General features: G+C 32.7%; 1 protein-coding gene across 1 annotated transcript in view; it reads left to right on the plus strand.

The window, feature by feature from the left end:
• Positions 1–83: 83 nt before the first annotated feature.
• Positions 84–17045, plus strand: part of LOC133182348 (5'-3' exoribonuclease 2-like) — a 34713-nt gene continuing 17751 nt past the window's right edge. The window contains exons 1-21 of the mRNA XM_061317159.1: positions 84–217; positions 3253–3380; positions 4150–4261; positions 5108–5169; positions 7668–7779; positions 8752–8914; positions 9067–9117; positions 9294–9311; positions 9416–9505; positions 9620–9669; positions 9912–10037; positions 10457–10536; positions 10658–10715; positions 10816–10873; positions 11036–11085; positions 11191–11238; positions 11422–11598; positions 15763–15860; positions 16050–16134; positions 16251–16301; positions 16456–16563. Coding sequence (XP_061173143.1) covers positions 143–217; positions 3253–3380; positions 4150–4261; positions 5108–5169; positions 7668–7779; positions 8752–8914; positions 9067–9117; positions 9294–9311; positions 9416–9505; positions 9620–9669; positions 9912–10037; positions 10457–10536; positions 10658–10715; positions 10816–10873; positions 11036–11085; positions 11191–11238; positions 11422–11598; positions 15763–15860; positions 16050–16134; positions 16251–16301; positions 16456–16563 — 1800 coding nt within the window. The 5' untranslated portion in view covers positions 84–142. The remainder of the gene's footprint in view (positions 218–3252; positions 3381–4149; positions 4262–5107; positions 5170–7667; positions 7780–8751; positions 8915–9066; positions 9118–9293; positions 9312–9415; positions 9506–9619; positions 9670–9911; positions 10038–10456; positions 10537–10657; positions 10716–10815; positions 10874–11035; positions 11086–11190; positions 11239–11421; positions 11599–15762; positions 15861–16049; positions 16135–16250; positions 16302–16455; positions 16564–17045) is intronic.

Genomic DNA, 17045 nt, shown 5'->3' on the forward strand with positions numbered 1-17045 from the left:
TGGTTTCAATTTTATGAACTGCAAACTGAGCTGACCAATCAGATTGCATTTCATATATGACAAAGGAAGTGACAAGACAAATTCGGGCTGTGAATTTTAAACATTGCTGTATTGTATACATCCCGAGACTGAGACGCAGATCATGGGTGTACCAGCATTTTTCCGCTGGCTGAGTCGCAAAAACCCGTCCATTCTCGTACATTGCATTGAAGAAAAGGTACGTTTTAGAATCCGTATTGATTTTCAAGAGAAAGATTGGGACAGCTTATATTCAGCTTATACCATAGTATTGTGCCAGTGAAATTTCTCATTCATTTGATTTTTTTATCTTTACAAAATATGCAGTGCTACACAAAAACTTGTAAAATTTTCATTATGATAGTAAAATAAAAAACAAATGAGGATATTTCCAAGATACAGCACACAGCTGACACTCATTAAAAAGAATAACCAGATGCTGCATTGGAAAGATCTTGATATAGTTGTATAGCTTGAATTAGCTATATAGATTGAATTAGCTATACAGCTTTATTAGCTATCTGCAGGGTTCTCATTAACGCAACAATCTGTGTCCGAGACGCTGCAAAATTATTTGGGATGCAAGATTCTTCAAAACGATATGTTCACTGACTCACGAGTGGACGCGTCCACGTTACCGAGAAAATTTGGGTGATTTCGAAAACTGAAGATTTTAAATTTTAGAATTTGTCAAAGAAATATTTAATCCAAACCTTCCTGTAAATATGAAGTTTATCCAAGGAACAACTTTTCTTGTATCTATTTCTATTTTTTTTTAAATAGGGATATGACTGATTATAAGATACTTAATGTTTATTAGTCCATTAAGTAATGATAGTATCACATGCCAAACTCCGATAGCTGTAAACACACTGCACTTTTTTTAAACACTTTTAAATTTTGAGTTTTATCTGGAAACCATAATTACTGCTTGTATACACAATATAGCTTGATTATCTCGTGAATTTCACCCAGTACAGATGACTGACAGGATTAGTTACGCCTCATTGCACATGACACCTGTGATTGTATACAGTCAACATTAGGGTACTTAACTGATTATGCAACAGTTTATTTTAGCTTTATAAACACCCAAGTTAATTTTTATGGCAATTAATTACGGGTGTATTTTAGAATATGGCTTGGATACATTATTAGGTTATATATTTGAATAAAAATAAATTGTTTAAAAAAATACAGATTTTTATTGATGTTTGGATGGAAGGATACTGCAATAATTCAGTTGGGACTCAATTAATTTTTCTGGGATGCATCAAATTTAGCTGGGACTCAACCTTCTCAGAAATCTTGAGTCCTGGGACTCAAGTTAGCAAAGTCCTAGTGAGAACCCTGTATATAGCTTGAATTAGCTATATAGCTTTATTACGCTATTCAGAGTAGCTTGATTTAGCTACTTCTCTGATCAGGCAAGTGAATTTTTCCGAGAAATGTATATTGTTATGTAGTTTATATAAATTAAGCACTTGATTTCTGCAGGGTACGTGACTGGCATTATTTGTGCATTGGAATCCCTTTCTAGATTATACTGTTCATGTAATTGTAAAAATCAGGTTCTTTATTCTGTTTTCTTTTGTGTAAATAGGCTCTACGTCTAACAATTTTGTTACCTACATATTAGGAAATTGGGCTATTTATTCACTTACAGAATATATTGATAAGTAACACAACATATCCTGATCAATATACAATGTATGTATGTTTTTTAGCAACTGGCTTTCTTCAGCTTGCTTCAAAATTAAGTTATCTAGAAAATCAAAAATCACAAAAGGATCATACCGAAAATAATTTTTTCTTATAAAGGAAACGGGGAGGGGGATATTGCTGCATGGCAGTGGGTGTTTATAGGTTAAATTGACAAGGACAGTGGTAAACATTTATGTACAAACTTAGCATCGAAATTTTTTTGCTGCATGGCAGTGGGTGTTTACAGGTTAAATTGACAAAGACAGTTTACAGTGGTAAACATTCATGTACAAACGTAACATCAATTTTTTTTCTTGTAGCTCACTTGCAAAATAGACAGTAGTGTATCTGGTCACACTTTTTCTTATCATTTAAACATTTACAGTAATAAATTAATATGTTATTTTGTTATTTTCTTCTTTCTTTAATTTTGGGCAACCAAGTTTTGCATTCAGACAAGTCTAAATTTGAGATTACTTGCCTGAAGGACACATGAATCTGAAAGTTAATGTTTATCCCTGGTGCAGTGATGGTATTGAATGTATGTTTGTTCACCCTTATTCTCTTTCTCCCAGAGTCCATTTGCTCTAATCTCATTTACCCAATGTCCATTTGCCTTATTATTATATTGAATACTTTTCCACAATTCAACACACACAAGGTGATGTAAAGTTATCCAAACAATGGAATTACATCTTTTGCACAAATGACAAAAGTGTTCAAAAGCTGCAATGTTAGAGCTATCTTTGATTTTGGTTGATTTTTTTGATAGTCCATAGTACATATATCATAATGAATACATGTAGTTAAATACTTAGAACTTTTTATCTATTTCTAGCAAAAATCATTTTTACGAGGAAGCGACATATTGAAAAAGGAGCATTGAGGATCTGATTTTAATCAGATTGCATACTTTATATAACTGCAAATTATATTTGACCAAATAACATAGAATAATTTAACTGTGTCTCGGGACAAGCCATGACACCATAGTTGGAATATGTCCCCAAATAGTTGCAATGGAGCAGATCCACTTCGGCATGATTTTGGAGAACACATTGGAGTTGCACTGAAAATAACAACCAAATTATTCTTAATAAACATTTTTGAACTTGTATATGGCTTCTTACCAAATTAATAATCCATATAAAGAAAAAATCATCACATTTTCTCAAAGTTTTTTTTCTCAAATTTACATGCAATGCTCTCTGTATTGTTGACGGATATACATAGATTTCAATTACCTGCCCCTGTTTATTTTGCTATCTCGCCAACACACAGAACAAATTCTATCATTAATCCGGGTCTGTAGAACAATATCATTTTAACAATATGTGTAGTTTCCCATCATTTTTTATGATTCAAATTCTAGTTCTATCAAAGAAATGTTTTGAAACATCTTGAGAAACCTTTGTATTTTAATTTAGAATAAGATCATTCATTACCAGTATCAGTATGATTTTAGGCCATAGATATAATATAATCAAGTTAAATGTACTATTCTGATTATTGTGTGTTTGTTTTTACCAGCCGAGGGAAGTGAATGGTGTGAAGATCCCTGTAGACACTAGTCAGCCCAATCCTAATGACTATGAGTTTGATAACCTCTATCTGGACATGAATGGGATTATCCACCCTTGTTGTCACCCTGAGGACAAGTGAGTGTTAGGAAGAATTTTTATAAAAGTTATGAATATGTTTTATCGTAACTATGTAGAGTAATTTTCCTTGAATGTGCTCTTTTTCGTAAAAGTTAGATAGACGTGTTCAAATCTTGTGAGATGTTTGGGTGCAATATTAGAAGAGTTATCAAATATTTCTACCTCATATAGCACTCACAAGTCATATTTAATTGTTGACAGATTACCGGTAATAAGTGTATGGTTTTTTGCTTACACCATTTTCTCGCGCTCCTTTTAACCATTTAAATCAACTGTTTCAAGATCTTGCATTAAAATGTGTCTATTGTTATGTCACTGAATCCAACTATTAATTTGTCTTCGATTGCTTGTTATTTTTTTCAAGTTTTGTAGAGTAGCTGTAAGTAAATCAAATTTCATCAAATAGTTTATGAATTTTTGCATAAATTTGTAATATTATACATGTACCTCTAATTTTGATTCAATAGGCACTCTGTTGTTATGATTTAATAATTCATATTTGTTGTAATTCTTTGTTTTTTAAGATATATATACTTAAGATAAAACAAAATAATCCTATTTTGACTTGTAAATTTTGTTATGAGGTATCACACATTGAACCCTTGGTGACTTAAAATTACATTGTAATTAATAATGTGTTTCCAGTCTGCTCCAAATAGTATTGAACTCATAAGTTGTTCATTGTACAGTTGATATCTGAAAATTAACATCACATTAATTAAGTATTCATCATTTATTTACATTTGATGACTTGTATATTATTTAGACCTGCTCCTAAGAATGAAGATGAGATGATGATTTTAATCTTTGAGTACATAGACAGAATATTCTCCATTGTTCGACCAAGAAAGTTACTCTACATGGCCATTGATGGTGTGGTATGTACAGCAGATGATCTCAAGTAGTATACACAATATGAATTACAAAGTTACAGTTAAGTTTGTTTTCTAAAGATAAATGAGAATGCTATTTTTGTGTTTCTAGTTGCATCATGCTAGTGACTAGTATTTGTTGTCAGCCATACTTTGAGCAGAGATTCATGGATAACAAAACATTGTTAAGTTTGTTGGTGCTACATGTAACTAACAAAAATGGTTCAGATTACAATAATGTATTACAAAAGCTGGTAAACTTAAAGCTACAATTGAAATTTCAGATGGAAATACATGTATATACAATAAACAGTATACAGTGCTCCATTTAAACTTGACTGAGAGTGAATTTGTTGTATGATACTGACACCAGTGTTTGAAACTCACGATAGAATTAGCTAGACATGCAGGGCTGACTGCTAGTGAAAGTTGTCAGCCCAGCCAAAACTCAACTAGCTCGAGAAAATAAAAGTCTTTTATAAATATGTTATAGCGATAATGTGAATGGGGCACGATCACAATAACTTACATCCTAAATCTATAGGCTGTTGAATTCTACCCTTTACTTGTTACACTTAGCTATCGATACTATCAGTTGATTTGAGAGATATTTATCAAATATATGAATTTTAATTTATGGTAAATTTTAACACGTCCAGCCGGGCGTCGATACGTGCAAATCTGTTTGTCCGTGGCAAAATTTGTGCGTCTCGGGCAGTCGGGCGCACGGTTATTTCAAACACTGCTGACACACCTTTTTTTAGCAAACATTAATGAATTTTATTGCTTTTTAAAAATTTTATTATAGGAAATGAGCATGAAAGATAATAAAGATAATTTTTTTTTCTTTAGGCACCTAGAGCCAAAATGAATCAACAGAGATCCAGACGATTCCGGGCTTCTAAAGAATCAAAGTACAAAATATATATATTAAAAAAAAACAAACAAACAAAGCAAGGCCATTATTAAAAATATCTTTGTTTCCCCTAACCCGACCCTAAAATTTCAAGTTGGGTAGGTAGGTAGGTAAATTATTTTATTTTTCTGACAACAGTTTTGAAAGTACTTTCTGAAAAATTGAATAATGTCTTTATAAATAAGAGAGAACAAAAGAAACCGATTTTTAAACAGAATATCATACAAATGAAATTTAAATGCAACATGTATGGTAAATTAATTCACAAATATTATTCATTTGAACTTGTGAAATATCTCAGGCCAGTGTAAATTAATTGAAATCGAATTTTTACAAAAAGACAAGATTCGCAAATACTCAACCATCGGCCATCCTAGTATAATTTTTCAAACCTACTATCATCTTCGAGTGCTTACACAGACAAAATGTCAAGGGCCTCGCGTGACGCAGTAATTCTAGTGTTTCGTTTGGAGTATTGACGTAATTCAGGAGCTTATTGTAAGTCACAGGTCCCGACATGGGACGTGGAGACTGGTCAGTCAAATGAGACCATAAAAAACGTAGGTCCATGCAGTGTTGCAGTATACATGTAGATGATGGCATGAAAAAGATCCCTTAATGATGCTTTATGATCAATGGCCATAAGTGCCAAGAAAAATTCTAAATTAGGAGCCCTCCACCAGACAGGTGTTCAAATGTTGTCGACCCAAACAATTTAAAAAGATATTTTAAAACAAAGAAATAAGTGAACCCATTTTCAAAGGCCTAACTAAAGAAAAATACACTGGACGTCTCAGGAAGCAGTACCATAACCCAATTTTAAAGATTTTAACACTATTTGAAAAGTGTGTACCTTTATAAACAATATTTAATTCAACCAAACCATTTCTAATGTTATAGTTACGAAGTTTACCCCATAATCAAAAGGAAGAATCGACATCTGAATTATATTTATCAAGATGAAATAATTATACAAAGACATATTTACAAATCCTATGGGCCTATATAGTAAAAATAGAATCACACACGAAGTATTTAAAGGCCTTTCAACTAATTTTTCAAGTTGCACTTATGGTAAAAAACAGTTGATAGATAGATTTGTAGGTACATGAAATTCTCAAAAGAAGATTATAAACTATACATACCTTTAATTAAATCATAAAAAATTAATTATTAACATTTGATTTGTAAGATGTTGTGTTTTAAGGACAGGTAACTCAAGTGTACAAAACGACCAACAAAGTGCCGATTTTTGAGTTATCGTTTATAGGAATGACATATAGGCTGCTTCTATTGGTATTGTTATGTTCACAAAAGGGTTCTTTATATTCTTTGGTACACAAAAGGGTTGACCAAAACAAGGAGAATGTCTTCACTCTATACCTGGAATAACGGGATCAATGAATTGGGAATGGACTATATTCAAGATTTTTAACTCTCTCCAACAGTTGTTATGAAGAAGAAAATATAATGCCATGTTTTTTTGTGTGTGCATTGTTGTGCTTCATCTATAAAGATATATATTTCTACAATTAAATGCAACAATAAATTATCTTATTCTTTCCACTAAGCACGAAGAAGAACCATCAAGTATAAAAATTTAATCAGGTCAAAATTAAGAAGGGGGATGGATTTCACTTTCTATTTTTATTAAAAATTTCACTTATATATTATTGTCCAGTGTCGGTAACTACATGATAAATAAGTTTAACATTTGAGCTAAATTTTAAAACCACTGAATTCCGCTGACAGTGAAGGAACACTTTGGAAATGCTAAAACTTGACATGCTTAAAAACAGTTAGCTTCCTCGGACCCGCTGTAAACAAGTTCCGGTAACGGGTTATCGTTCTTTTCATCGAACCCTAGCGGCAGTTGAAAGGCCTAATAGTATTTATTAGATCGAAATGAATGAAATGCAGTGAAACTTATTGATATGCATACACAAGGTGGACCCCTCATCTGCTCATGAGGCAGGCTTTGCCATGCTTACTACGTACGTTAATTTTAAAAGACACATTTGTAAATACCATCTTAACACTCCTTAGTCATGGTATATTTAATTCACGAAATGTTTCAAGAGAGTAGGATTCAAATAAGTTAAAGATATATATTAAGATTGATACATGTACATCGCTGTTGTTTTATAACACGAACTAACCCTCTGTGGCCACATGAATGAGAGTATACAAAAGCCGCCGTTCTGATAAAAAAAAAAAAAACGGATTTTGATGAAATTGTATTTTATAAAGTTGATAAACAATAAAAGAAAAATATTTGAATAATCTTATTAAAAAAAACTTTTTAGTCGGCATGATTTGAGTGGGTCGGTCGCGTTAGGGGAAACAAAGGTATTTTTTATTTTGGCCCAAAACGCTAATATTCATACAGCGGTAAATCTAAAAATACATGTAAGTCTGTGAGCTGATTTTATTTGGAAGTAAGTTGAATTAAAGGGTAAGGACTTTATTATTTTAGTATGTGTTTATTTTCACTAGAGAGAAGATTGATGACATGGCGAGGCTGAGAGATGAACTTACCAGTAAAGGTTACAATCTCCCACCAGAGAAAGAGAAGGGAGAGCACTTTGACAGTAACTGTATCACTCCAGTAAGCTGTTAACACTTGTTTCTATAGTAAATTATACATTTATTATCCTCCAGGCTCTGGGACCGTAAAACTTCGATGAGCTCACTTTGATCTCAGTCTCACTTTTCTACTATCAATTTCTTTAGTAAAAGTGAGACTGAGATCAAAAGTGAGCTTGTCTAAGTTTTATGAACCCTGAGCCTGGATCATTCTTCTAACAATCTCAAGTTCAAATTGTTTGAAAAACCAATTTGACTTGTTTATAATGTCATGTATGTTTTATTATGATAATATTGCTTTTTAATGAATAATTTTAGCATGCTCTTCAAGAACTGAAAAAAAATTGCCATTATCAATTTTAGTCTTGGATCATTCATCCAAGATTAGACTGACTTAACGTATGCATTGACATGGATCATACAGTTCATACAAGTCTTCCATATGAAGGGAGATTGCTGACTGCCAGTTCACAAAGTCAACATTGTGGAGTAATGAGTTGAAATGTTTTTAGGTCCATGTTTTGTTAAACTACATGTACATGTATCCATTTATTGCTTCATATTCTGACTTGCTTATGATTGGAAGCTTGTTATGATAAAGTTAAAGCTTGTATCTCAGATATTGTCGTTTTATTTAATATTGTAAAATAAAAATGTATGATCCATATACATGTACCATTAACGTATGCATTTAACTGGATGTATTTTTTGTCACCAAGAAAAAATTTCCTATCATTTCAATTGCATACCTGGAGAGTTACCTATTTGGCGTAAAATCTCCTTTTATTTTATATGTTAATGTCAGTCTTTGCTTATTTGACTCCTTTACATCCTATTTTCTAGACTGAATAATTTTGAGACACGAGCTAGATCATTCCCTTTACTGTATTGAAAAAAAATGTTTCTGAATCAAAGCTAAGAAAGAGTTTGGGGGGTCATCTATTAGTCTGACTGATTTTCTTATTTTTTGTACAAATCCTGTTCTTTCTTTTAGGGTACTCCTTTCATGTTCAGACTGGCAGACTGTCTGCGGTATTATATACATGAAAGATTGAATAATGACCCTGGCTGGCAAAATATCAAGGTCATTCTATCAGATGCCAATGTTCCAGGAGAGGGGGAGCACAAAATCATGGATTACATTAGAAAACAAAGAGGTCAGACATTGCAAATGCTAAACTTTTATTTTCAGTGTAATTATTAATATGTCTCAACCAAACTCTGTGCTTTATAATAAATTAAAGTATAACTTGTTTACTGAATTTTAATCTCTAGTACAACAGGTAAAACCTCAGTATATTTATTACAGCTCAACCAGACCATGACCCCAACACAAAACATTGTCTCTGTGGAGCTGATGGTGAGTTATTAACCCTTCTTTATATTGTATTTATAGGTAGTTTTATGCCTGGAAATCACAACTCAACTTTAATATAGACTGAAAGATTTAGATGACAGTTTCTATCACATGCTTTTATGTCTTTTGGATACAGTTATTTTATAGTTTCAATAAGTATTCTGGTTATTCTGTTTCAGCGGATTTGATCATGTTGGGTAAGTATTTCAATTCGTAAGAAATAATTCAACTTATGATTTTATAAAAATAACAAATGCTGTACTTTAATTGTGTACTATCTGTTAACTTTTAATTGCTGCAGGACTGGCTACACATGAACCTCATTTTACCATCATCAGAGAAGAATTCAAGCCAAATCAACCCAAACCATGTGACCTGTGTGGACAACTAGGTGAGACATTACAAGTCTATGATGCGCTTCTCAAGGAAAGTCATTATATGTTTCAGCTCTGTTTACTCAGTAGAAATGAATTGACATATCTTCCTTCCCTTGTACTATTTTAAGGTCATGAGATGAAAGAGTGTCTTGGTTTACCTAAAGAGATGTGTGGGGAGGTATGTAGATTTAGGGTAGATGTATGCTTTTTGTTTAAAATAAATGTTTATTCAATTAAAGATCAGAGATGCACCTTATCAAGACTTTTCCTGTCACATATGATTAGTTCTTATAAATAATTGAGAACTTGAAGTAAGGTAATATATGTAATTATTGTCAATAAATGGTGTAATGAACAATACCCTTAAAACAAAGCAAAATCGGGAAATCTTGTAAGTTTTTGGATCTTTTCTTTTTTCAGAATGATGAGTTGCCCAAACTAATGGGAGCAGAACAGGAGTTTATATTTATCAGGTTAAATATTTTGCGAGAATATTTAGAAAGAGAGCTTTTAATGGACAACCTACCTTTCAAATATGACTTTGAGGTAATCTATTAACTTTCATTTTCTTGCATTGAGTTTGCTATTACTGTAATACAATGTATTTTTATTTGAAAAAATGGGAAAATAAGAAGTGTTTCATTTTTCAGACATTTTTGTTGCAGTATGTCATTATTTAAACCTAAAACTCATTTTCTTTGTGAGATTTTAAACCAACCTAATTTAAAAAAAAAAAAGATATGGCATACATATCAAATGTCCTTCAATATGATTTAATAAAATATGAAAGGTTGCCTGTAATATTTGTCATGGATTAAAAAAAATATTTCTTCACATTTATAAAATACATGTAGTTTTTGACATAATGAAGTATTTCCTAAGTTACCCCCTAAAATGTCGAAGAAAATAAAAATCCGACTTTGTGATGTATTAGCAATCCATTTTTGTCCTTGTGTTTTCTACAGAGAGCGATAGATGACTGGGTCTTCATGTGTTTCTTTGTTGGTAACGATTTCTTGCCTCACTTACCCTCCCTGGAAATTAGGTAAGCATCCACAAGTCTGAAAGATTTTTATAAATATAGATAAACTTATCTATTTAAAGGTTGGTGAATTTCATTTCTGAGTAAGTAAACAAATGAAAGGATATCTTTTTCAAATTTTCAGGGAAGGAGCCATAGACAGACTGGTCAAATTATATAAAAGTTGTGTCAGAAGAACAGGGGTAAGCTTCAAACTCAGCAAATTTGTAATTGCATTTTCAAACCCAATTAACACTGGTCAATTTTATACTCTGTGTTTCTTTTCCTTATTTTACTATTCAGGGATATCTAACAAACAGTGGGGTGGTGAATCTAGAACGAGTCCAAGTGGTCATGTCAGGTAAGTTTAAAAGCCTTGTCTGTTAAAATATTTATAGCTTTGTTAGAACATTGTTGTATATAGATGTATGGCTTGAACATTATGATATGTTGATATGCTTCAAGTAAAATTCAAGGGGTTGAATCAGTGTAGATAAACATGAATCAATTGTTTGTTTTACAGATCTTGGAACAGTAGAAGATGAAATTTTTAAGCGCAGAAGGGAAACAGACGTAAATGCATTAAGATTTCATCTGACTTCAAAAATTCTTTTAGAGGTACAAGAATATTTAAGAATTTGTAGATGTCTTAATGTAATCATTCTTTATTTTTTTCAGTTGGAGTTTAGGAGAAGGGACAAACAGAAAAAAGAAAGAGAAAAAAGAGTAAGATTAAATTCTTTTCATTAAAATGTTAGTCAATATGAATTTTTTTTTATGAAAAAGAATATACAGGTGATATTAAAAAATTAAGTATTTGAAAGTTAATATCAACATTCCTTTGAAAAAAAAACATGAATGCCACAAGTATGTTTCTGTAGAGTTGCTGATTCAGTATGCTGATTTCAGTTTTCACAGGGTCCTCGATGGACTCCAGGAGGACAGTTTGCCCCTCAGCCCCTTGGTCACTCCCACAGTGCCCCCTCTGCTGTCAGTAATCCTAGACAGGAAGTGGCTAGAGGTCGAATGGAAAGCATGAGGAACTCGGCAAACAAAAATGCAGCAGCAGAACTTAAGGCTATGATGGTAATATTAGTTTCTACAAGTATTTAATATTTCAGCACTAATAAATGATAAACATTAAGAACTGTAATTCTAAAAGATGGTAATGTCCGATTTTATTTGTCCAAAGCATATTTCACAGTGACCATGAACCAATTTTCTGGATCAAAAAGGCAAGGTGAAAATACCTTTCTATGTAAAATCCTTGTCTGGAGTATATTTTCTCTTTTTGTTTTTTGCCCAGTTGGGCTCAAAGGATCAGTGCACTTAAGCTATGAGAGTTGGGTCCCGGTGCTTTGCCAAAAATAAATTTCCGAAATTTATAAACTTTTTGAATCAGAATTATTAAACAATATCTTAAGAGCAGGATTTGATATATTACATCACATGGGAATATTAAATAATGCCGATCGACACTGGTTTTTGCAACGGGGGTCTAGCAGTTTTGTCACATTTCTATTGTTATACTCCCTCTCCGAAGGAGAGGGGGGGTATACTGTTTTACCCTTGTGTGTCTGTCTGTCTGTCTGTCCGTCTGTCTGTCCGTAACAAATTTTGGTCACAGTTTTCTCAGCAACTACTCAATGCAGAAGCTTGAAATTTTAGCACAATCTTTGTTTAGGCATGGCATATGGTGGGATTTATTTTTGTACGAATTCGATGTCAACTTCCTGTTTATCCGTGCGTCTGTCCGTACCATACATAACAAATTTTGGTCGTAGTTTTCTCAGCAACTACTCATCGCAGATGCTTGAAATTTTAACACAGTCTTTGTTTAGGCATGCCATATGGTGGGATTCATCTTTGTACTAATCTGATGTCAACTTCCTGTTTATCCGTGTGTCTGTCTGTACCATACATAACAAACTTTGGTCGCAGTTTTCTCAGCAACTACTCATTGCAGATGCTTGAAATTTTAACACAATCTTTGTTTAGGCATGCCATATGGTGGAATTCATTTTTGTACGAATGTGATGTAAACTTCCTGTTTATCCGTGCATCTGTCCGTACCATAAATAACAAATTTTGGTCGTAGTTTTCTCAGCAACTACTCATCACAGATGCTTGAAATTTTAGCACAATCTTGTTTAGGCATGCCATATAATGGGATTCATTTTGGTACAAATCCAATGTCAACTTCCTGTTTATCCCTGCATCTGTCTGTACAATACATAACAAATTCTCAGCAACTACGCATTGCAGGTGCTTGAAATCTTAACACAATGTTTGTTTAGGCATGCCATATGTTGGGATTCATTTTTTACTAATCCAATGTCAATTTCCTGATTATCACTGTGTTTGTCCATAACTGAACTTGTGTATTCACATCAGAGCGGGGGTATTATTAATGAGCATTGGCTCGCAGACTTCTTGTCATTCATATCCAAACCAGTTTTCAATGACATTGTTTACATCGAGCCGCAACTTGTCTATTCATCTCATTTGCACAGAATGTGTATTTTGATCTAAACTTATACATATCCAAAGGGCAATGTTCGACAATTTGCGGCTCATATGTAATTTTTTGAAAAATTCTCCAAACTTCGGTCGAGTTAGCTACTAAATTAGCAGGTCACTGAGTGTCAACCGTTTGATATTATAATAACTTTACTCACGTGACATTCCACTCATTGTGTCTGTCAATCGAGGGCTGTACACATGGATATGTATTTAAGTACAAAATCTTACTATGTATAGACTTTTAATACAGTGAATCATAAGATTTTTTGAATCTTATAAAACTGTATTAAGAATAGGGCAATGCTCTATTTCTTATACAAGTCTTAACTTACCTTTCATTTTTAAACCAATCAAAAGTACTCACATTGGGGTCATCCTATTTTTAGCATAACAAAAAAAAAAGGCACATGGTACATAATGGTCAACTTTAGAAGTAAACATAATGTTTTATGGGAAGGAGATCAAAAGGAGTAACTACATGTGATTGTAAAAGTTGCTCAAATGCTGCATTATCTATTCTAAAGAAGTTTTTATAACTTCTGGGGTTTTCTCCTTGCACCCCATCTAGTGATGCATTATGTGCACCAAGTACATGTACGTGTGTTCCACAGTTGTTTCCAATATGATGGTCTTTTCAGTTTTAATGCAGTGCATACTACTTTAACAGATACTGCTGACGGAACCTCGTTTTCCATTATTGAGAGAGAGAAAGAGAGAGAGAGATATTGCAAGGGAAACACGTAGAAATACCTTAAGTATATTAACAATCTAATAAGACATGTATAAATGTGTACACAGGAAAGTATAATAATACAAATACAATACTTGCATAATACTACAAATCTCGCCAGGTGTACCGGCTTCAAAATATTGAAGAATTTTGCGAAAATTTTTTAGGGTCTGAAAGTGTACCTTGTCTTCTTTCACTAAATTGTGTTTTTTGTATGGAATTTTGAAGGAAATTCTGGTATTGCCAGTGCAAATCAGGTGCACAATTAGTAGGTAGCTGTGCTAGCTCATGTCGCCTCCGTATTATGCTCTGCAGGCATCTACAGTCACATCCCTAAACACTAGTATCACACCTGACAATATTTGGATTGCCGAAATGAAACGGATAATGAAGACATAAGCAAGTGATTATCGACATAGTAATGTAGAATTTTCTTTGACCATGGTTTTTAATATCGAGTATACTTGTTCCGTCAATAAAATGTTAATTTAAATTACATTTATAATTTCTTTATTGCATAATACACCCATATGGGTCAAGCAATACAATACAAAATTAAAAAAAAAAAAACAGAGAACAATGAATATTTATAAACAATAGGCGCAATTTAAGTAATTTACTCAATATATGTTACAACGATGTGGACCTTTTATTTCTTAATTCTAATGATTGTTTTTATTAAAGTGCAACAGCCCGTATAACTTCAAGTGTTGGACTAAGTATATATTCAAGTTTCTGTATGGGTGATTTGAGATAGAATGAGGAACAATAATTATCTCGCATGGTTTTTATAAGTATATTCCTTGCTTGTATATTATAATTACATAGTAAAAAGAAATGAAATTCATCATCAATAGCATTACATGAAGTGCATAATCTTTACAGATAGTTTGTATTTCTTGGAATTTTCAAGTTAACATAGCAACTCAAATTTTTAGTTAAAATTTTATATTTCATTTCCGAATGTTGTTTATCTATACACGCCTATAATAAAATATGTATCACCATGAGTACTACATACATGTATACTTTGTTTCCCTACACATGTTTGTATTACTACATATCACATGTACAGTGAATTACGATTAATGTAGTGTGACATCGAAGTCATGTAAATGTGAATCTTTTCTAATACATACATTCTTTCTTTGAATTGAAAAGCATTCAGAAAAAAAAATAACGAAAAATGATCAAGCTAAAGTAAAAAAAAGGGGGGGGGGGGCATTCTTTTAATATATATATATTTATAGAGAGAGAGAGAGAGAGAGATAAGAAAACTTGAGATTGAGCTGATTCGGTGCTAGTCAGCAAATTTATGGATACGAATCATCAAAATGGTCAATATGTATGGCCATGAATCATTTATTATTTGTGTGAATCATGAAACTACACAATCTCTCTCTCTTCCATTTAAATTCACACTGTGGAATCAGTCTTGAAATAATGTGCAAATGTTTACATTCCACTTCCATGCGATTTAAATATTTCCGCCCATTTGCGGGTACCTTAAATTCGCAAGTGGTTCAGTTCAAATTTCCAGAATTTAAGGCTTATACATGTTATTTTCAATGACGTTGTGTGGAATTATAGAAATATGTTTAATAAAAAATTCGAAATGTAAATATCAAAAGCATATGTATGCACAATAATCATAGATTAATCTAGCAATATACTAGTCTAATTCAAGGCTTAAAATGGGTGGCTGAAAAGGTTCCAAATGACACTCTGAAGTGCACTCATTCTTTCACTTATAGAGTGCCTATGGTTGAAGGGTGTGCACTGACCTTGAACGAGTTTTGTAGATCAAAGGTCAAGGTTAAAAACCTCTTTCTGTAAAATCCTTGTCTGGCGCATATTTTATCTGTCTCAAACTTCACCCACAAAGTGCCCATGGTTAGAGGTTGAGCATCTTTTCTCCCATCTGGCTCAATTTTCACCAAAAGAGTATCATCCTAGTTGATAATTAAAATTCACGTTGTAAATATTTTAATTGTAAGACAAAAGATGATCAGCGTGGTGAGAAAAGAAAGGCAGAGAACCAGTCTAAACCAGATGATGAAGAGGAAGAGGACGAGGAACCAGCAGATGAAGTCAGGTGATCATCTGTAGCCAATGAATTATTTCCCTTCAGATATTAAATGTCAACTGCTGACTGTAATGATTTTATATTAATGGGAATCAGAAAAAAGAAAGAAATGAAGCAAAATTGATAAACAATATTAAAAGTTTAAAAAAGAATAGATGTTAGCCTAATGCCTACTTTAGATGCAGTGTTTTGTTATAGGTTGTGGGAGGATGGATGGAAAGACAGATACTACAACTCCAAGTTTGGAGTGGACGGTTCAGATATAGAATTCAGACACACAGTGGTAAAACTTTACATATGCTTATATTCTCATTTTGTGTTTGCAATTTGAATTGAGAGATTTTACTCTACCGATTTGAGACTTTACAACTGACATATTGTGCTGATTTTCATACACAGGCAAACCACTATGTCCGAGGTCTGTGTTGGGTTCTGAGGTATTATTACCAGGTAAATCCATAAACATTTAAACAAGTGTTAGATTTTTCTTCATACAAAATGAACAGCATAATTCACAGTACGTAATCTACAGCACAGTATTTTCTTACCTTATATGTGTCGTTAATTCTGAGAGGTTATTGACAGATAGGTTTTCTGTTTATAGGGCTGTGCCTCCTGGAAATGGTACTTTCCTTACCACTACGCTCCTTTTGCATCAGATTTTGTAAATGTAGGACAGCTTTCTAACTCCTTTGAGAAACATACAGTTCCAGTAAGTGAAAATGTTAATGTCATATGGTTATTTCCACTGAAGTTAATTTTGTTAAGTGTTTTCTTTTATGCTCACCATGAATATGGCCGGGGCATATAGGGGCGAAACAGCTAAAGTCGGACAACATCGAATGTCGGACGCTCTTCTTTTTCAGAATAAAATCATTACTATATTTAGTGCCGTTTGTATTTTTCTTAAGTATCTCTGTTTACAGGGTGTTATTGGTTGTTTCATACAAATGTAAGTCATGAAAATGTTTGAAATAACCTCTAAAATTTGTCCGATACATACGCATCTTGCGGATCTGGATAAAAACTCGCATGCGCAACACATAGTGATCCTTGGCGAAATCTTCAGTTTGCTGTTTGTATTCTGTTTGTATTCTGTGATTGCTAATATATTTTGTGATTAAAGCATACTTTTATATGATAAATATTAACTATTCCCTTAATAATAATAATTTGGTGGATATTTATTTATAA

Source organism: Saccostrea echinata, unplaced genomic scaffold (assembly GCF_033153115.1).
Source record: "Saccostrea echinata isolate AGI-Se365-2 ecotype Australia unplaced genomic scaffold, CSIRO_AGI_Sech_v1 ptg000009l, whole genome shotgun sequence".
Lineage (NCBI taxonomy): Eukaryota > Metazoa > Mollusca > Bivalvia > Ostreida > Ostreidae > Saccostrea > Saccostrea echinata.